The following is a 22,113-nucleotide window of genomic DNA, read 5'->3' as shown; positions in this document are numbered from 1 at the left end:
TAGACATGCAAAGTGGAAGGGTCTCAATGCAAGAATGAGGTAGTGATGTTGGAAGGAGGGTTTGGATTCATTAGGCATTAAGGATTGTTTTGGGACAAGATGGGTCTGCGCAAAAGGGATGGGCTTCAGTTGAATCAGAAAATAACCACGCTACTGGCCTTAACATCAAAAAGATACAGAGCAGCTTTTAAACTGATCCCTGGGGAAAGCTATCCGGAGCTCAGAAACGTATGGATAAGGATTAAATGTCCCTAGAAAATTAGGCTGAAAATGTGTCCGACTGTCCAAATGAGGATGTGATAGAATTAGGCCATGTTGCCACAGTGCTGCCCAGAATTAAGCCATGGTTTGGTTTTATTAGTGTTACATGTGAACTCAGGTTCAGGGCTTGTTTTCCTCAAAGAAACCATGAGCAGTAAGCCAATGGCAAATGTTAGCTACAGTTTGTAGTAAGTTTGGAGTAAGACAAACCAGAAGCCTGGGTTCTCCTGTCTCATCATTCTGCCCTCTCACATAAACTTTTACTAGAAGGAGATCAACAGCAGAATAGATTAACATTGTATACAATTAGCCACAAGAAGGATTTATGTGTATTACACCTTTATTTCAGGATTTTCTTTTATGGCACAGTGCGTTTTCCACACATATCCCAGTTAAAACAGCAAAACGGGTTGCTGCTACGAGCCAAATTTAAACATCAAACAATATAAACTGAAATTAAATTAACAAAAAGTCCACATGCATCTTTGACAAAGGCATGTGATTTTAACAATATTGGGGATGGGGCCTTAATTGGCTCTTTTTGTCATAACTGTTTTTGTAAAGTCACATAAAATAAAAAAATGTAAATACAATTAAACATCCACAAAATAGGCACAATATGGAATGCATGATTGATAGCAAACAAGCAGTTACATTTAATGCACAAATGTTTTATGATGAAAATGTATACTCAACATTTCAAACCTCTGTTTTCAATAAATGCGTGGCAGAGCATTAGTGCTATATTGGTCCCAGTGTTGTACAGCATTAAGGCATGCTGGCCATTTGACACTGGGAACAGTGTGATGCAGGGGTAGCTTATGTGGTACCCTCCAAATGTTGTCAGCTGCAACGCCCATCAGCCCCAGCCAGCATGATAAACACTGAGGGATGAAGGGAATTATAATCTAAAACATCTGGAAGGTGCCACATTGGCTAGTCTAAGGGTCAAATCATAATACTGCTATGGTATTTCAGATATATTCAAAAGTTGTGAGCAAGACTTCTTTTAAGCTGGCAGTACATAAATAATAAGAATCAAATATTAACTTTCTTACACAGGATAAAAAGAAATAGGCAATCCTAGGGACCAATATATAAATATATGGAAATTATAATAATCAAATTAATAAGACCTTTTGAACCAAATGTGTGTACTACTTTTATGTAAACACACTGTCTTAGTCCACGTATGTACAAAGGGTTCACTTAACTTCCTTCTGATTAATTCTCAGTCATGTGTACTTGTGTCAACCCTTTTAACCTTTTTGACCAAAAACAGCCACAGAGGCTGCAGTCTTGACTGGAGGCCAAGGCAGGGCGGAGAATACTTAATGCTTTCCCTTCTCATCATTCTTCTATTCAACAGCATCTTTCCAAAAGCAGCAGGGGAAAAGGATATGGTATCTGTATCTTTCCCCTATAGGGGGAAACCAGTTTACAGAAATGTTGTGAACAGAAAAATAGGCAAAAGTGAAAGGGTTAAGCAGCCCCTCCCTTTCCCAACAAACCAAGCTCAAGATTGTTGCATTGGTGGCTAATTAATAAATTAACCTAAACTCTGCATGATTCTCGGTTGTGTATTTTGTACTCTGACCTTTATTTATAGTAACAAGGAAATTGAAATTGCCCTTACATTCTGCTAAATGTTGCTTCTCATATAAGTAGCCAAACTTCATTTGCAGTTCTACAAGAAGAAGGAAAAATAAAGTTCAATAATCTTCTCATTTATTTTCAGCAAAGTATTGATTATTATATATTTAGGAAAAGTATAGAGATTTGGAGGTGGAAAAAGTTCTGAAGTCTTCATTTTCTGAGTAGATTTTTAAATTTGCAGTGAAACAGACTAAGAAACCCAGCAGGTGGGTCAATATTATAGAAGATTGAACGTAATCAGTCAGTGAACTGCAACTGAATCCAAACCTGAACTTGAGTCAGCCTACCATCAGAACTCTAGAGGCAGAATGGGATACCCAAGCAAGCCACCTCTTTAACCTGGACAAAACCAGGACGTAATTCTAGCTGAAGAGACCTTTTGGCCCATCATGAATCTTCTAGGATTAAAAGGATTAATCAGATAAAGAAAACTGATCATTCAGTGTGAAATGCCTATTTCAAATATCAGGTAAGGAGGATGCAAGAGGCCAAGACCAGTGCACTCCTATGAATTTACAATGCCCTCTGCTGGAACGCCAGTAAATAAAAACTAACTGGAATGCCCAATAGCAATCTAATATATCACATTATATTTAAAACTGGGCGGGGGGGGGATTGACAGAATGAGGTTACAACTTGTGACATATATATTGCCTTTGTTGATCCAGTGGTTCAAAATAACGTGAACCAAATAGCTTAACTGGTTAAACTGCAGAAAAATTCAGCTTGCACAATATAATTAATATGATATACTTTCTAACTGCATAATGATAAGACAGACATGTTTTATTCACTTTTGAGAACAAATAATCATTAAAAAAAATTAAATTCAAAGTGTATATTATACAGCCATGAGAGTGCCTGTATACTGTACTCAGCATGGATTTTTTGCATTCCGCAATGTTACATTGAAAATACCCCCCATGCCATTCTGATGCTTCCCATAAGCTCATTTCAAAACAAAACCTTACAAAACTAATAGTACTGAACTCAGAAACGCTTGTTTAACAACCCTCTCAATTTTCATGGGGATACACAAAACAGTCAAGAAAGAATCGAGAGTTCAAAGTGTAAAAAGAAAGAAAAAAACCAGACTGCTTCTGCACTTTTTCTGTCAAGAGTTCCCATAATTTGTTGAAATTAATTAAAAATCAGCCATGTTCAAAGAGTACTTGTAAACCTATTACTCACCTTGCCCCATACTCTGACCTTCACCTTCTGCAGTTTAGAAGTTAAAACAATGCCTGGCTGATTTTTAATTAATTTAAGAAATTTAGCATTGAACTGAATGATAATGTCGGGCATGCTCAGTAAGAAACAACTGTCAGTGCTCTAAACAACAGATTCACAACTGCTGGGCTTGCCAAATCAGGGGGCCACCCACGCCAGACCTTTATTTCACTTCAGACAGTTATGGCTTCCCCCAAAGTGTAGATTGGGAAGTGTAGAGTGTGAAGGGGGCTGAGAGGAGTCTCCTATCCCTGACAGAACTCCAGAGGCCAGAGTGGTTGCACAGTCAGCCATTCTGATTGAAGCTCTGTGAGAGGAACAGGGGTGTCTCCTAGCAACTCTCAGCACACTTCACTAACTACACTTCCCAGGATTCTTTGCGAGAAGCTACTACTACTGCCATGTCTGTCTAAAGTGGAATAAAGGTCTGGTGTGGATGTGGCCAGGGACAGTTTTGGTTTAAATTTGGGTGGGAGGCTACATGTGCCTGCTATAGAATAAAAAGGTGGGAGAAACACTGAAAAAGAATGATACCGTTCACAATGTTTTCCTTTTGGAAAGGAAAGGGACTCCCCCTCTGCCCAGTGCCCACCCACCCAATCTCCCCCCTCCCACTTCCTCCCCCCTCCCATTCCTGTCTTCCTCCTCCCCTCCCTGCCCCTCCCCCAGGTCAGTTTCACCTATCCTAATTGCACTGGAGTAAATTCCACTGAACTCAATAAGCATGCAAATGATCAACCCTCACTGTTCAAGGCTACTTCTTGTTGTTATGTGCCTTCAGGTCAATTACAACTCATGGTGACCATATGAATCAGCGACCTCCAATAGCATCTGTAGTGAACCACCCTGCTCAGATCTTGTAAGTTCAGGTCTGTGGCTTCCTTTATGGAATCAATCTGCCTCTTGTTTGGCCTTCCTCTTTTTCTACTCTCTTCTCTTTTTCCCAGCATTATTGTCTTTTCTAGTGAATCATGTCTTCTCATTATGTGTCCAAAGTATGATAACCCCAGTTTCATCATTTTAGCTTCTAGTGATAGTTCTGGTTTAATTTGTTCTGGTTTAATTTGTTCTAACACCCAATTATTTGTCTTTTTTGCAGTCCATGGTAAGCACAAAGCTCTCCTCCAACACCACATTTCAAAGGAGTTCATTTTTCTCTTATCCACTTTTTTTACTGTCCAATTTTCACATCCATATATAGAGATCGCGAATACCATGGTCTGAATGATCCTGACTTTAATGTTCAGTGATACATCTTTGCATTTGAGGACTATTTCTAGTTCTCTCACAGCTGCCCTCCCCAGTCTTAGCCTTCTTCTGATTTCTTGACTTTTGTCCCCATTTTGGTTAATGACTGTGCCAAGGTAATGTTGTAATGTACCATATACTCAGAGGCAAATGTTACCAAATTCTTCCAAGCTACACAGGAAGTGGATTGGACTGTGAAAGACCAACACAAATTGGGTTTGCATTTTGACAAATTTGTAGGGCAGTCCAATATCTTGGAGAGGAGGTCAGGTCTCCTGCTCCCCTGGTGCATTCACTCTAGCTGCCCAATTTCTCTGCTTTTTAAAGTTTGATAGAAATATCTGTTGGCTATAGGTATGTTCTTAAACCATAAGGCTTTTGCCTATTAGTGAATATTTTTATAATTACACACATTTACACCGTACCTGGCTCCTTTTTGTCATAGTAATGATAGATCCCAATGTCTTGGTCTATATAATTAAAGAAACATAATATTGAATTATCATTCTAAGCACTTGAAATCAAAACATTTCTTGTCTGGGGGGGTAGAAACTGTAGGTGGTATCCAACTTATGTGTCCCATAAGCGCCAGGATTTCTGCTTGTGCAATGGGACCTCCCCTCACACTGAGGAAAGGGGGAAATTGCTGGAAACGCCCCCTCTCTCTCACGCACAAGGAGAAATAGGAAGCAGAACTATTCTATTGGCTCTGTTTGGAAACCAGTTATATTGACCTTCCATCACCAGGCAGCAGACATTCCATCAGGCTGCAGTGGGGAAGAGGGCACTGGGCCATGCTGTCAGCTCTGCTGAAAAGCCAACTGCACTTTGCTCCTCCTCACCCTGAAATGTTTCCAGCCAAGCTGGTCGTTATAATAAATCTTTAGTTAACTTTAAGGATCAGTGCCTGAGCTTGCTTTTCTCCCTGTTTGGTAAATAACTTTTTCTTTTTCAGGGCCTACAAAGATGAACACAAAGCTTCAGCAGATTCTTACTGGAGCAGACAACATAGCCCCAAACTGTTTAGGGCAGGAGTGGTCTAACAGCTTCTCTGCCTTACCCTGCTCCCTCTCCATTAGTCCTGCCCCCCAAGTGAGGTGTTGACTGGAAAAAAGACTGCTTTCTTTCTCCCCTGGCTAGCAGCCTGGCTGCATTTCTAGGTTGGGCGCTGAGAAAGTAGAGTCTCTTTCTTGGCATCCAGCAGGAAAGCTAAGTGAACTGCTGAGAGAGGAAGAGATCACTCTCTCTTCCTCAGCAGATGGCTGTATTTATGTCCAGGGAGCTGAGAAAGGGAAGCCTCTCTCTGGTTCCTGCCTGGAAGTACAGGGAGGAAGAGATTGCTCCTAGCAGTGGGGAAGACAAGATGCAGTTGTAGAATCTGCTGATCACCTGGACTCCACAACACCCTTTCCCCCACTGCTCAGCTGTTCCCCACCAATTAGCTGACCAATGGGTGGGGTGGGGATCATGGGAAGCAGGTTTAGACCTTTTATTCAAATTCAGTTTGATTTGGACTTAACAGATTTGGGGTGAAATATGAAAAAAAATCCTCTTTTTGTTGTTGTTGGTATGGCCCTAATGATTGTGTGTGAATGGGGTTAGTGGTATGTGTATATATAGATGAATTAGAGTGAACAGGGGATTATGTGAATTGTGTGGGTATTAAACGTGTGAATGGGGGGAATGAGTGGGTATATGTATGAGTTTGAGTGGGTGATGGTGGTGCAGGATGGGATGTCCTCACCCACTTTAACTTTGATCCTTCCCATTGCCAGCCCTTGGACCACCCACTGCCAATATGCCCCCCTCCACCCACTTTCCCTTGAGGGAATGCTGCCCTCAACTTTTAAAAGTTTCCCCACCCCTGGTTTGGGTCTTTAAAGACTCAGCACCAACACTTTGAATGAGGTTTGGGAATGTACTGGCAACCAGTGTAACATATAAAATATTAGTTTACATGTTCTGTCTGCCTCACCCCTGCCAGTTGCCTGGCAGTAGCCCAGGTAGAACGCAGTGCAGTAGTTGATTCTGGATGACACCAGGACATGAGTATCCATAGCTAGGTCTAACCTCTATAGACAGACTGGCATGCCGGCTGTAACTCTAAGCTGGTAAAGGAACACCCAGCCACCAACACTACCTGCACCTCCACAGTTAATACTAAGTTGAGGGAAACCCCCAAGATGCAACTTGGTCCTTCAGGGAGTACAGCTCCATGAAAGCTTGGCTGCACACCTCCATCCAGTTCAGCTAGTTTCCCTACCCACAGGGTATGGGAACTTTATATGCAGTAAAACATGCGGTATTCACTACAGCAATACAATAAAGCAAACAGTTTACAACTCTTTTTACCAGAAACAGGTATGCTTAACAATGTCGTTTGGAAAAAGATATTTCTTTCCACCCTGAAAGTTAAGCGGCTCCAAAATCAGCCGTTTGTTTAGCAATGGTCAGTGACAGAGAGGAGCTGGGACAGTGGGTGGGTGGATAGCAACAAGCAGGCTTTTATACAGTGTATGTTTCTGAAAAACAAGTACAATATACTACATTTAACATCTGAATATTGATGTGCTAAAACTAGAAAATGGGGAACATCTGCTTTACCTTCAACATGCAAGGTGCTCTTCAAAGACCATAGATGCATTTCAGAAAGAAAGACAGTCATCTGTAGCAGTCAACAGCTAATTCTAAAAGAAAAAAGGGAAATTTATCTGTTAAGCTGGAAAAAAGAATATTTAAAATCTAAGAGCAACACGTGCCCCATTTTCTAATACTTTCACAATCAAAAGCAACTAGCAGACACTTTATAAACTATGTTAATGCTTACTTTTCAAACATTTAGCTTAATCCTTTTATAGCAAGCTTTGCTGGCAATGTGTGCTTGCATGCAACATGCATACTACCATGTTCAGACACTATCACAAGAAGGACAAGAAATGCATCTGCATAAAAGCCTAGCAGTTGCTTTTCAAAGTGGTGGGAGGATATTTAACATATGCAGGGGCAACAACCTGACCATGCAGTGCAGCTATCACACCTAATTTGAGAACAATACAGAAAGTTAGTGTTATATTCTTGAAATGTCACCTGTAACATTATTTTCTATATGTGAAAAATCATTTCTAGTGCTGCCTCTATAAGAGGCACACACACAAAATTATGTCCCAGAATTCACTACTCTTACGTCTTGCTTCCAGTCTCACATCCATATTTTACAGCTCCTTATAACTGAAATAGATGCTGAAATTGCAAATTCTCTTAGTGATTTATTACAATTATACAATTAACCATATATAATACAATAATAAATTGCAAGCAATCTATAATAACATCTCTTCACAAAAAGATTTCTGTGATGAATTTTTATAAACCAAAATGATTTTTTTTAAAGTTTTCATAAAAGAGAAATGCTTCTTTTCTAGGAAAGTCATTTTTAAACAATATTGAAGTTTGGCTTACATAAGTAAACTATTTTGTCATCAGATTACTACTTTCTAGTTAATAACAGTTCTGAAATTTCAAATTTGCATGATCAAATTAAAATTTAATTCTTAATAATATCAAAAATTTGTTTCAATTATTCAAACACATTTTTCAGGATCCTATAAGTACGTGATATTACTGAAATTCTACTATCAAATACTGCAGTCCTCGTTACTGACATATACAAATAGCTGGGTTATTTGCAGGTCACTATTTTAGAACAAGGAAATTTAGGAGACACCCATGTGTGTGAGAGGAGAAATGCACATTCCTGTGGTGTGGTCACCTTGTACAAGCATAACATTGGGTGGGGGGAATGGGTGCAGTAATGACTATACTCTCTCTAATTTGGGGTTATGCCATGCCATCACAGCAGCCATTTTGTGACTAGTGCCCACAGCACTTTCTCAAAGTTCAAAACATGCCCTCTGGTCCAAAAAGGTTGGTGACCCCTGGGATGAAAGGACAGGTGTTCTAATGAATTGGAAGCTAGTTGCAACTAACAGTTCTCAATAGAAGGATGAAAAAGTGGGATCCTCCAAGGATCTATATTGGGACCATTGTATTTTAACTTGTTCATAAATGATGTGGAAGCAAGGATGAGCAGTGAGGTAACCGTGTTTGCAGATAACACCAAATTATTGATAATAAACCAGTGTGGATTGCAAGACATTCCAAAAGGATCCGTCTCAGCTAAGGGTTGTTTCACCATAGCATTAAGTCAAGTTTCCATTAGTGCAAGGGTTTCTCCTTGCACAACAGAATGATCTCCCCTCTTCTTGCCCTATGACACCTCCTAAATCTTTTCTGGGAGTTCCCCAACCCTCAGGAGCAGATATTGTGATGGCACAGGTCATGCATAGGGGGAGGACAGATGCCCTTATGCAAACACTAATCCTTGAGCTAGCCCAAAAAAATAGTTGAATATCACCCTAAGTAAATAAGTAATAAAATGGCAGATGCTGTTCGATGTAAGCATATGAACAATTATGCATACTGGGCCAAAAAAGTTCTGATTTTGCATATTTAGTTATGGGGCCTAAACCCAGCAGTGACTAACTCATGGTGTATAGCTCAATGAAACCGTCAACCCCCAATGTGCAGCACCTGTGAAAAGGAAAATTCAATACTACAGATTATTAGGAAAGTGATCAAGAATAAAACGTATCAGTATCACAATGCACTTACACAAATATTTGGCGCAGTCACACTTGGAATACTGTATACAGTTGCGGCCCAGGGGTGAAATAAGACACAGACACAATATATATTTGGGTTAAATAACGGGCCACTTTATTAACCAAATTCACATTGCATAACGAACCTACAGAGGGGAACATAAGTGCGGGATTCTCCTGGTGAGTCAGGCAAAGCCTGCTTGCAGCTATTGGGGCGATTCAACCCCTGCCAGGCAAGGGGCTGCCAATCTGCCAACCCCTTGCCCTGACCACACCCATAGGGTGTGTAGGAAGGCCAACCTGCGTCACCGCCTGCCCCCGGTGCCCTGAAACTCCGAGTGGATGAGACATATTGTCCCCAAAGGCGACCCATATCCTGCCCTCGGGCCATATAACCCGGAGCTGCAGGCCTCCGGAACCGCCAATCACCTCCAAAGATGCCTAAAGGTGTCACCTAGCTGATAATTTTGTCTATTGTTATTTCTAGAGCACCTAACAAGGACTAGGCAGTTTGCTCAGAATGCAGGTCCCACCTCAGGCTTACAATCTAAGACATGGGGCCAAAAAATGGCAAGCTGTGATCTGCTCACAGAACAGGTCCTTCATATCCCTGAAAATCTGATCCTGAGGCCAGGAACTCTCAGGAATGTTGGGAAATATAGCACGAGGGATGGGGGGGATTTAGTAGAAATTGCAGGTCTCCCCTTGCCTGAGTTAAGCATATGAGCTAAGGTTTTTTTGCTTGAGTTGGTCAACTTTGGATCCAAGCCAGTGTTAGGCAAGACACACTTGGGAAATGGAGTGGTGGGGAAAGGTATATGTCAGAGGACACGTAGAAAATGGTAGCATGAAGAGGCAAATGTTTTAATAGCCAGTGGATCTCAGGAGGTAATAAGCTATGATTGTTGGGGAAAACAAGAAAAGACTGAGACAAGGAAGTTATAATCTTGGTGGGTTTTTTTAAGGGATACTAGAAGAGAGCATGAAGGGGAAATGGACAGAAAAAAACAAGAGAAATATGATTTATTATATTTAAAGTTCACTTTAAGTTTATATAAAATACAAGGAAAAAAGATGGAGCCACTATATAGAAAAAGGGAGGCATACATAACAAGTGGACCTTCTGAGCAAGCAAAAGAACGCAATCAAGAGAAAAGGCCAAGCACATTTTAGTGGCATCAAAAGAGAAAAGGGGCAAATTTTGCAGATATTACAAAAATGAAAATAAGATTTAACAACTGGGTAAAATTATGGGGGGAAATAAAAATAAAAATAAAAAAATTAAATAGAAGAAAAAGTGAGAGAATGAAAGAACAGGAACTCAATTTTACAAGAATTCTTTTTAAAAGATCATTAATATTTTATTGACATTTTCAGTATTAACAAATACAAATATATAACATCCCATCCATAAACAACAATCCCATCCCCACCCCTGGAACTCCCTTAACACAATGCAAGTCTGCATCTGTGCTGGAATTGCTTTTTACGATGTTTTTAAAGCTGTTTCTTTTTTAAAAGATGTTTTTAAAGATGTTTTGTTTTAATATATTTAAAATATTTTGTTTTAAGATGTTTTAAGAGTGTTTTAGTGTTTTGGTTTGCTGCCCTGGACTCCTTCTGGGAGGAAGGGTGGGATATAAATTTAATAAATAAATAAATAGGTCCTGAGTACATGACAGTCATTTACAGATCAGAATACATTTTAAAGAAATGAGAAGTAATCCAGCAAGAAAGAGCAGAGAACATAAAAAATCCTATTTAAGGAAGGAGAACTGCAATCAGGCATAGCTGAAGGACAGCAGCACCCTAACTTCATCTGCCTGTTATTTATGCTCATGTTTCCAAGACACTCTGGTGTAGTTCTCCTTTTCTTCCTATCTTTACTATAATTTTATGTCGTCTCTCATTCAAATGCTAAATAGTGTTCTTCTGTTCCCCAGTTAAGATCTAGTTCTCATCTACTAAGTGTTTTTTCTCCAAACAGGGCTCAGTGATTGAAAGTAACCCTGCCAGGAACAAGGTGGCTTCTGGGACAAATTAACTTACTTTTGAACTTTTGAACTAGTGTGCTTAGTTCTGCAATTAATTAATGCTTTACCCCTTAAAATCAAGTTGCTGGAATTATCTCATTAAAAGGCTAGGGAGTTGTTTGCTGCTCTGATAATCCATTAACTCAGAAGACAAAAATATATTCAAATTCTTTTTTTTCCCCAAACTGTAGCACATAAGCCAAATATAACAATGCAGTGGCAAAGTCAGAGCTTTCCAAAATTTTAATGTCTGTGAGCATTATCCTTATAAATGTGTATTTTAACAGCAACACACTGATGGATATACAACCCAACTTATTCTATATTGATTTGAAAGCTGCACTGAAACTTATATTGGCAGAAAAAGGCCTAACTATGACTTGTATAATAATCACTGAAAAGAAATACATTATCTGATAAGCTAAGAATAGTGGCATGAAAATCACACACTGTAAACTTATTTCCATTTGCTGAGAAGTTGTTTCATGCTCCACTGAATTAATTCTTCACATTTTTAAGAAGTCTGGAAATAAGTCCTATCTTTTGCAATTACAAGTGGTCATGTTATAGCTGCAGAGCTTTCAATTTTAAGACATTTACATGTGTAACAGTACCAAAATTATATCATGCGCTTAGTCCTTTCTTCTGGGCAAACACGAGGGATAGAAAATGCTCTATTTAACTAAGGCTTCAATTTTCATGTACTGAATAGATTCCAGGTTCTTAGGACTTTAAATAAAATATCAAATATCATGAGCTCTGCAACGAAATTGTTGGGAGACAGTGTAGTCCAGCTTTGATAGGCATCCACTCATGCAGAGTCACAACTTTCAAAAGCATTCATTTACCTGAACAATATTCAACCACTAATTTTTATTAGATACTTATTAGACCACCTTAAGGTTGGTTTCAGAGGCTCTGTCCGCTGACCCATCACTAGTGAAAGTTAAGCTGATAAACATCAGGGACAAGATCTTTTTGATGATGGCTTTCTCCAGGAGCTCCATCAAGTCCCTCTCTGCCAGCCTTTAGACATGGTGTTAAGACCTTTTTATTCCACAAAGTGTTTCCAGACTTAAATCTTAGAGAGAGTGTGTGTACAGTCATCAGGGGCTGCCAGCCTTTCTGGACCAGGGGCACATTTTGAATGTTGAGAAAGTGCTGAGGGTGCCAATCTCAAAATGGCTGCCATGGGAGCATGGTGTAACAAATAAATCATGGTTGCCATGGGGGGCATGGCATAACACAAAACTGAAGAGTACAGCCTTGCTGCTTCTCTCCCACCCACCCACCCTCAGGACAATCTCTTGTATACCATGGGAAGTCAGCTATGCCCTGCTTGTGGAGATACAGCTGTTAAAGGCACAAGAATGCTGTCTTCCCCAATGCCATTCCTAAACCAAAGTCTAGGCTGCCATTCTGTACTCACTCCTGTGCCTGGAGTAAGCCCCACTAAGCACAAAGAGACTTACTTCTGAAGTAGACATGTATACCATTGTACCGACATGGTTTCTTAAGGAGTGCCTGGCTTTCGGTCCTGCACAACAGGAGACATGTCTAAGCCTCTTTGCAAAGTTTTCAGTTTGCATCTGCTATTTCAGGAGGGGATTCTTGAACCGCCCAGAGAGCTTTGGAACCGTCCAGAGAGCTTCAGCTATGGGGCGGTATATAAATGTAATAAACAAACAAACAAACATCCACCTGCACTGATAATAGTAGTATTTGCAGAAAATAAGTTCTAGGGAGTACCTAATCTCAGATAAATCCATCACAGGAAAGATGGTGGCTAGGAAAAAAGGAATGGCAAACTATGGCAATTCCAAGGACTACTAGAAATTAAGTCAGAAGCAGAAAAAGTGCACCAAAGGTGATGGGAAAGCAAAAGCTCTTTAGGATCCCAGAGATTCCTATTGCCTGTGTCCAAACAACTGACATCAATCACAGTTCTGACTTCACTCATTAGCTAAAACCATTGACAGGTGGAGCAATCAGACTCATTTCACAGAAATCCCTTGGAAGAATACCTGCACATTTTGCTTCATAACTTTCTTTCGAGGAGGGGTAGAGACTTACTTATTTTTAAAATGAAAGCTTAGAGCCTAGGGCTCCTGCCCTTCGTGCGTGCCATGGCACCTGGAGGCACCGCATTGGTGGCCCCTGGTGTGTGTGAGAGTGTATGTGTGTATGCCACTTTTAATGCAGTTCATGAATATTTTGATTACTAATACAAAGCCATAAAATCATCTTCAACCTTAAAACAGCAGCAAATTAAAACAATTCCATAGACTTTTACAGATACACTCACAGTCTGGAAGCTAAAACAACCCAACAAAAGGGAAGGTAACAATGCCAAAGCATTGGTATTATACCACTACTAAATCTGTCACCTCCCAACTCCACACAGAATAATAAATGTCTAGTTCCATGAGAGCCAGATGCTCACAGAAGCCAGTTGTGTTCAGTCAAAAATACAGGAACAGGACCTTGGACAGCTCCAAAGGGCCTTGCTAACGATGCTACATGAGAAGTTGCTAGAGTCAACTGAAGCCTTAGGCTGACCAGATCTGGAGTGTAGTAGGCTGCACCTCTCTAGAGGAACTGGGTGGCTGGTTAAACAACACTCACTTTATTTTGTAGCTTTTGATTTCTCTGTGGGTAGGTAGACAGAGGTACTGCAGAGGACTCATTCTCCAACTCAGGAGATGGTAGCAGGGTTGTTTCCTCCAACCAGATGGACTTTGAATAAGGTACTGATGGTTCTCCCCCAAGAAAGTAGCTTGGATCTTTAGCCTCAGCAAGAATTCTGCACTGAGCAATGCATGTTCCCCGGGTTGTGGGGATGTAACACTTTCCCTTAACCATACCCCAAAGATCACAGCAATTAGAGCCCATGTTGTTTCAGTGATAACATCCAAATATTTCCTGAGTGGAGTTCTGATCAGAGGATGCTGATCAGAGGGGTGCATCTTTTGCTGATTTTCTTCCTCCTCCTGCAGCCTGCTATACCCCCCCAAAATATGCTCTGAAGAATTGGGGGTGTCCTGCCTGAACACTCTGAAGTAAGAGAGTTCTCCGAGTTCTGTGCATCTAATGGCTCAACATGGGAAGCATCAGTCCATTCAAAGCCCTCCTCCTCCTCTGCCATCTCGCTGCTCCACCCCCATTCTGTGGGGTCGATGACAGGGGATGTGATGTTCCATACTTTTGTGTTAATGTTTCATGCTTGTATATTATAATATGCATTGTAAGTGGTTTATATTACAGTATTTAAGGTAAGTGGTGAACATTGGGAGGGGGTGAGTAGAGTGCTGGATAGTGATTGGAAGAGCGGCTGAGTTTTCTATTTGAGTTTGGGCAGTTAGGGATTGTTAGAAGGATCTGCTTAATGAGTGTACGGTCAGTGTTTATTCTTTTTGAGTTAGGTGGTGAGAGGGTGGAGCTAGTGTAGGATTATTAGAGGCGTATGCAAGATAGGGCTTTAAAGTGTTTAAAGAGCATACAATAACTTAAGTTTAAGATCTTCAGACAATGTATGAAAGCACATGCTTATGAACAACAAGTGAACTTGCTTCTTTTCAAATACAACTGAATTAAATATTGGTTTGGTTTCACACAAACTGCTCTTCATTAGAAATGGTAGAAGTCAGATACTTAATACCTGTGGTGGCAGCAATTCCTTGAAGGAGAGTTCAGTATCAGGTCACAGAGGCCAAACTCATAGCTGTGAGCTTTAAAGGGACAATCGTCACAGGGGAGTGGAGACCTTTATACCTCAGCCATATAGCAACAATGCTAAGAGAATACAGAAGGGAATCCCTGAACAGCACTGCTATACTGGGCAATGTGAAGGGTAAATAAAAACCCATGTTCCTTCTCTCTGGTAAAAGAAGTGGGTTGATGAGGGAGCACGGGCACAACAGGGGGCCCTTCCAGAATAGGGAAGTGATGATTGCTAAAGGAAGAATCAGTGAAAATTGTCTCCTCTTTTCCTCCAGCAGAAGCCCCTACTAGATTAGAACCCATTCCACAGTGGAAGGAACAATTCCATTCATGGAATGATCCAAGCCATTGCATTTTAAGTGTTGAAAAATGCAATATATCCACAACAGAAGTTCTAAATGGAGGAAAAACCTTGAAATATTTGCATCCCTTCATCCCAATAACAAACTTAACTGTGCATTCATTCTACCAAAAGTCAATAGTCTAAAAAGTCTCCAACTGTCACTAATAGTATTGACTCTGAAAGTCTGACTGATATCAGACTTCTGAAGAAAACGAATTTCCCCAAACTACTAAGACCCCTGTCAGTTAACACTTTTCAAACCATCTTTACAAGATGAATACAAGATAGTAAAGTTTCATTCCTCCGAAGTTTCAGTGTGTGAACATGTAATTCAGTGGAGGCTGGTCCAATTGAGGTACTGGGGCACAGCCCTCCTAATAAGTAATTTTTTTAAAAAAAACCCTCTTTCCTGTCCCATGCACATTTTATGGTTTTTTGAACTTAGAGGTTTGTGAGGGAATTTTGTCAGTCTCCCGTTCTCTAGCCAATCAGTTCTCTGCACCACTCAGCCAATCCTAATTCAAAAGTACAGCTATGGCTCCTCCTGTGTGTCTCAAAGCAGCAAAATCACCTGACTGACATTTGAATATTAGAAGGATAGCCCTCTTTTTAGCTCTGTGGGGAAGGCTCCCACTCCAACTGTTATGACAGCTATCCACCACAGCCAGTATAGCAAATTAGGGAGGAGTCAGGGCTACTTAGCCTTGTTGTTGTTGTTATGTGCCTTCAAGTCAATTACGACTTATGGCAACCTTATGAATCAGCGACCTCCAAGAGCATCTGTCGTGAACCACCCTGTTCAGATCTTGTAAGTTCAGGTCTGTGGCTTCCTTTATGGTATCAAGCCATCTCTTGTTTGGCCTTACTCTTTTTCTATTCTGTCCTTACAATAGCCTCTTGTCCAGAGTGTAAGTTGCGCATCAGGACAATCAGTTGCAGTGGCACACCAATTCTTTTAAAGCAGTCCATAATGGACTAGGATGAGCTAAAAGGAAATGCTTTCTTGCTAGCTGCTGGCTAAAACAGTGACATTGCCTAGACCAGCCTTCCCCATCCTGATACTCTCCAGATGTTTTGAACTACAACTCCCATTAGCCAACAATGATGCAAAGGAATGGAGAAAAATGCCAGTGCTACAATTTCTGTCTGGCTCTTTGGAAGTTTGGTCAGCAGTTTCTAAAATGAGAACTTCGGGCTGTGTGCCTGTCTGGATATGATTCCACATCCTTTCCCAAACCTGGAAGATTTCCCCCCTAATCAGAAGCATAAAAGAAGCTGGTGTAACGTACTCTGCACATGAGCAGAGGTAATTTTCAGGACTGAGCCATTTATTGCAAATATGTTCTGTTGTGCTGTACCCTGGCTGAAATTCTTCGTTCTTTTAATTTAGAGTGGGAACGTATTTTGGATAATGAAAACTTAAATTGATTTTGGGGGACAGGAAAACTGCATGTAACTGGACACAAGTGTTCTCACATTTTAAAAGTTTGTGTGTGTTTAGTTGTTTTTGGCAACTGATGTGTTGATGTAATCAATACATGAATGTATGTCATGTGGTATGGCTTAATTTCTAAATAAGAGTTATGAAGTCTCTCTTGTCTGAAAATCATACTTGGCCCTCTTCCATTGAAGCTCTTTCCCTGTCCACAAATGTGCAGAGAACTTTTTTTTTTTAAGACGACAGCAGCACTCTCCACATGTGTAATGGCATACTTTCCTAAATAAGTGTTCCACAGTAATACCTCAGTTAATTAATCCTCCAGGAACAAGCTCCTTTTTCAGGAAGGCTTTTTTAAAGTGAAACTGATCAGCCTTGCTTTGCTATTAATAAACTGATAAGGATGTACCTTTGCTTTGCTAGGGCGAAACTGAGAAGCCTGTGCCTTTGCTTTGCATTAAAGAGATCTCTTGCTTTCTCCCAAGGCTGAGGAGGGAGAGATCCAATAAGATTCAGAGGAGGAGGAGGGGGAGGGGTGGGTGCCCAGTAGGTACCCTTTAAAGCACCTGTCAAAGCTGCACCCACCATCTAAGGGCAGGTGCAGGAACCTGTCCCTATTATTTCCATGTTATTCCTACCTCAGGTACTAAAGTTTGTGTTAAAGAAGTAATGTCCAGGAATGCATCTACTTTGTTAACTGAGGTATTACTGTACAAGTCCTACTGTGATGGAAACAGCAAAGTGAAAAATTGCAGCCCTACCAAGTAAAAATATTACCAGCTGCCATTGTAAGTATCTTACAGAATTTAACAAGTACTATGTAACAGACGGTATGAGAATCAGCCCAAATATCTATCTTTCATGTCTGAGAACAGTTTGGTCATTTGACAGGCAGACAACTGGAAGCACAAGTGAACTTTTGCTTCCTGTTTTCCAGGCTTTGCTGCAATACCCCAAACACTTGCTTCACATGTTAAACATCTCTCTCAAAACCTCACTCAAACAATCTAGTGCTCATGTTACTCAACATGGGAGCGAGGATAGGCAGAGTAGTCCCATTCCTCAGCAATCATACCAAGGACACAGCTGTCTGTAGTGACACAGCCTTCATGTCTATGGAAGCCTGCTACCACAAATGGTTTCACTGTTCACACAGACATGGAGGGCAGAACCTCCAGCCCATGGGCCTAATTAAGCTCGCCAGGCCTCCCTGTTTGGCCTGCCAGGCCATTTTAAGCAAGCCACACCCAGAATCCCTTACACCAGACTTCAATTATGACATCACATGTGGGGCAGGGCTTGGATGAAAGGGGCTTTACAGGCACCACTGATTCCGTGTGCAGAACCTCCCAAGCACAATGCTGCTTTGGCCCACCTTATTTGATTTCAAATCACATGGCCAAAACAGGTCATGAGATGTCACTGGCTTTCATGGGTGTGTGGAGATAAGGATATAGCCTGCCAGCCAGACCAATTTCCCCACCCTTGAAGGGCAGGATTACTTGATGTGTCCTCACTCTTGCACTGAATAGCATTAGTTCTAAAGAGGGCTTGTATCTTATTATTGATATAAGAGATGCCTTTCAAAGTAGTTTAAGGAATGTAAGTAGTATTGAGGTTAAGCAAAGTGACATAGAATAATCCTCAGGTAATACTATTTGTTAAGAGGACACATTAAGTTTCTGTATAATTTTCACTTCTGACACCGTAAACGAAGGCTGGCACTCAAAGTTTAATTGACACTGGAAGCTAGTTTACAAACATTTTAAGCAGTCTGTCAAAAAGGATATGCAAAGTTAAAACTGAAGCGGTCTATGTACAAATTATTGGATTCTGGATGAAAAATTAATATTAATATTTTGCTAGATACACTTCTTTATTTATCTAACTTATCAGTTGCTTAATACAAAAGGCTCTAAGATTAACAGCCAAAAGGCATATTGTAAAAACAAACATAATACATTACTATAAAACTATTACAAAACCCATAAGGGCTGTGTAGAATATTTGATAGCAGATGAGCGATTCAAACCAAATATATCCATTGATACAGGTCAACTACAGAAATGTAAAATGTCAACTCTTCTGAACAATACTTTTTTTTTTTTTTCAATAATTTTTATTCAGATTTTCATAAAACATACAAGACAAAATCATAAAACATTCAAAGACAAAAAACAAAATCAAAAATAGTTAAACAAAAAGAAAAAAAGAAAAAAAAAAAACAAAAATAAAAAATAAAGAGTAAAATATTGACTTCCCATTTGTCAAAGATCAAATCAGTTATAAGTCTATAATATATAACAATCCTGTCTCTTAAGTCATATTATAAAATCACTTTCCTCCAGTAGTTATCTTACTTAATCATCAAATCTCATAAACATTACTTTATTCTTTCCACAAAAAGTCAAAGAGAGGTTTCAATTCTTTAAGAAATATATCTATCAATTTTTTTTTCCAGATAAGCATATCGATTAATCCATCTCATTACTAATTATGATAATCTTATTGTCATAACCATAGTCAAAATAAACATTTCAATTAATCCATCACATCAGAATCTGTTAGGTTCAATAATTTCAGTAGCCATTGTTCTATTATCTCTATTAGTTCCATTTTCCATCTTCCATCTTCAGTAGTCTTGTTAAGTCCAGTAATTTCAATGTCCAATCTTCCATTATCAGTATTCCATAATAATCTTGCTGTCAAAGCCATAGTCATATAGTAAGAGTCTGATGGGAATTACCTCTATCCCAAATATTTTCTTGCCATCCATTCTGAATAGGTTGCTGAAATACTGCTGTAAAATCATATCTCTGTTCTTTTTTTCAAAATGCACTGGATCATCTCTTAAAAGTTTTTCCATTGTCACATGGCTGCAATTAATTCCATAGATTTTCTCTATATTGGGCTCCATCACATCATTCCAGTCCAGAAGATTATCCATGCCATTGATAACTTTATCTCTAGAATCTGAACAATTCTTCTGAACAATACTTTTGAGAATTACAAGAAGTTGTAAATTGAAATGTTAACAAGTTCATACATTTTCAGAGGTTATGTTCTTTTCTGTAGAAAGAAAAACTTTTTCAATATGAAAGAATTATCAAGTTCCATTTCTAAAAATTCACAAAAATTTATAATAATAATCCACTTAAAACTAATTTCTACTGTTGTAGGGCAGCCAGAAAAATAAAACACAACTTGTCTACCTACATGTTAAATCATTCAATTTCCAGTAGTATTTAAATAGAAACCTTCCCAAGTAAGTAGTAACCTTAATTATTTTACCATAAACTTCTTGCTGATCAGAATGATTTTATATAAATGTTGAAGCTACTTGGGCTGGTTTGGTTCCACTGAAGTCAAGTAACCTGGTTTAAGCAGCTTAAGGATTTTATACATTTTGCTAAATCAGGAAATAATTACAATGCCCATGTACCAGACTTTTCTTTTGCAAGAAATACAAACAAGGGAAAAATCCTTTTCTGCCTTTGTACTTGTTTCTGATGTTCAAACAGAATTATATGAGGAAAAATACTTTATTTTCAGATATGTCCACTTCCACTGAAAGAACGAAAAGAACCATCAACATTTATATTCTAATAATTCAAGATTGCTGTGCTACGTGTTTAGGCTTATTGAAAATGACTTTGAAGAAACGTGCACTTGTTCAAACATTTCAGTAATCACATTTAAATGATTAAGTACCAAAAATAAAGTATTTGCGTATGTGTAAATGTTATAATCACCAACTATTTTCCTGTTTGCAATTTTAATACATTAATTTATGTATGTTTTTCTTAGCAGCTCAAATCAGACTCCTTCTGTCTGAATCTAAGAATACAGCTTTTCATTTAAGTCAAACCTTTTGGACATTCTTATCCAACACAAGTACTTGGCTCTGATCCACACTAAGCACATACATGATTGTAGGGATCTGCGTATGTTTTTTTACAGCCCACATGTGAAGGCTCACTTTGAAGTGGTGGAAGCCCATGCATCCTAACCTGACAATGTGGAAACTGTCTAGGAATTTGGGATGCTTTCGAGCCCCTCTACATGACTGGATTAGCACACACAGCAAGAGGCTTACTACATGATATGAGGGCTATAACATGTGAAATGGCGTAAACTACCCGGCTTTTTCTAGATTAATAGGTGTGGAAGCTAACTATTTGAATACCAGTGATGCTTTGATATGAAGAGAGACTACAATTTTATGCCGCTTATTGTTACAGTGTTAACCTACCAAACTGATAATGGCTAAACCTATAATGGCTCCTTACACACAATCCCTCACAAAGTTTTCAGGCTATAAAGCACATGGTAATTTCATTCAACACCCCTGGACTAGTTATATGAGTGATGTGAAACACTATTTTGAACACCTCTAAATCACTAACATTAGACTTCTCAACCTTTAGGAATGGCTTGTTTCAACAGTGTCATTTAATATAAGTATCACTGTTCTTCCATGATTAGAAATACATTGTCAACAAACAAAAACCTAGTTGAACACGGCTGAAACCTTTATGAAGCTACACAGCAGCTGTTTTCAGTTCTAAACCTGCATACTGGTCACATTATACAATTGGGAAAATTCCACTTCATATTTTGAACCTAGCTACTACAGCAGTGATCCAAAACACAACAGAACATATTCAGAACAGAAATAAGATTGTGCTGGTACAGGATACAAAGAAGAGAAAGGGCAGGGCATGCCCACATATATATGGAACTGGGTTAAAACAAATCACAACTTTATTGATTACCATTTCCATGACGATGGTATAATGTTTGCAGGAATATTTCAGTGCATCTGTTGTCTGTGGAAATGCCCACCTCTTCTGCTAAGTCACCTACGCCCCTCAAGTATTTTTATGTGAGAACCTCACCCCTACTTGCTTGGTCCCCATATGATGCCCAAGCATCTAAATAAATAGTAGCAACAATGATAACTATAAAGAAAGATGAGCTCACAACCAATATTCATATGTGCCATAGAGCAAACCTTTGCTAGGACCTTGGGATTTTATCTGTCTCCTATCTATGAATCTGATTCATTTCTTCCTGGGCCCATCAACCAGCATCCAACTGAAGTGAACAAAAGGAAGCCAGCATTCCTGACAGGGATGACATTTGATACACGGATTGGAGGGAAATCAAAAAGGACATGAGCTTCTAAACAGATTAGACTATCCAGTCCACCCTGCCTAATCCACCCCCAAACCAACCAGTGTTGAGCTAGCAAGTGGGAGGCAGAACATCCTTTAGCAGTGGCATGTTTGACAAGCAGGCTCTAATCCAAGCAGCTGATAGCTGTGCTGACCCAACCTACAATTTCCACCCCTACGTTCCCTCCCATTGGACACCAACAGGAGGGGAACTAGGTCTCTGGCATCTCAGGTATCAGTGTTAGTTTCCAATGTCATTCAAACATAATGCTCCTGAATAATTCATGTGGTATTGGAAATATGATGCAATCTAACACACTTTTGCTTGGGAGTATGCCACACTGGA

The 22,113-nt window shown here is 39.6% G+C and overlaps 1 protein-coding gene across 4 annotated transcripts in view; it reads right to left on the bottom strand.

The window, feature by feature from the left end:
• The window catches only part of WDPCP (WD repeat containing planar cell polarity effector), a 255,323-nt gene that overhangs the window by 193,640 nt on the left and 39,570 nt on the right, over nucleotides 1-22,113 (bottom strand). For all 4 annotated transcript variants that reach the window (XR_009762090.1, XM_061622284.1, XM_061622283.1 and 1 more), the window contains exons 2-4: nucleotides 7,000-7,082; nucleotides 4,821-4,865; nucleotides 1,898-1,948 (exon numbers count right to left, since the gene is read on the bottom strand). Coding sequence is in view for 3 of the 4 variants with exons in the window: in XM_061622284.1 (XP_061478268.1) it covers nucleotides 1,898-1,948; nucleotides 4,821-4,865; nucleotides 7,000-7,060 (157 nt within the window). In the remaining variant the exon portion in view is untranslated. The remainder of the gene's footprint in view (nucleotides 1-1,897; nucleotides 1,949-4,820; nucleotides 4,866-6,999; nucleotides 7,083-22,113) is intronic.

The sequence above is a fragment of the Rhineura floridana genome, chromosome 4 (assembly GCF_030035675.1).
Source record: "Rhineura floridana isolate rRhiFlo1 chromosome 4, rRhiFlo1.hap2, whole genome shotgun sequence".
Taxonomy (NCBI): Eukaryota; Metazoa; Chordata; class Lepidosauria; order Squamata; family Rhineuridae; genus Rhineura; species Rhineura floridana.
This window is presented reverse-complemented; position numbering and strand designations above follow the sequence as displayed.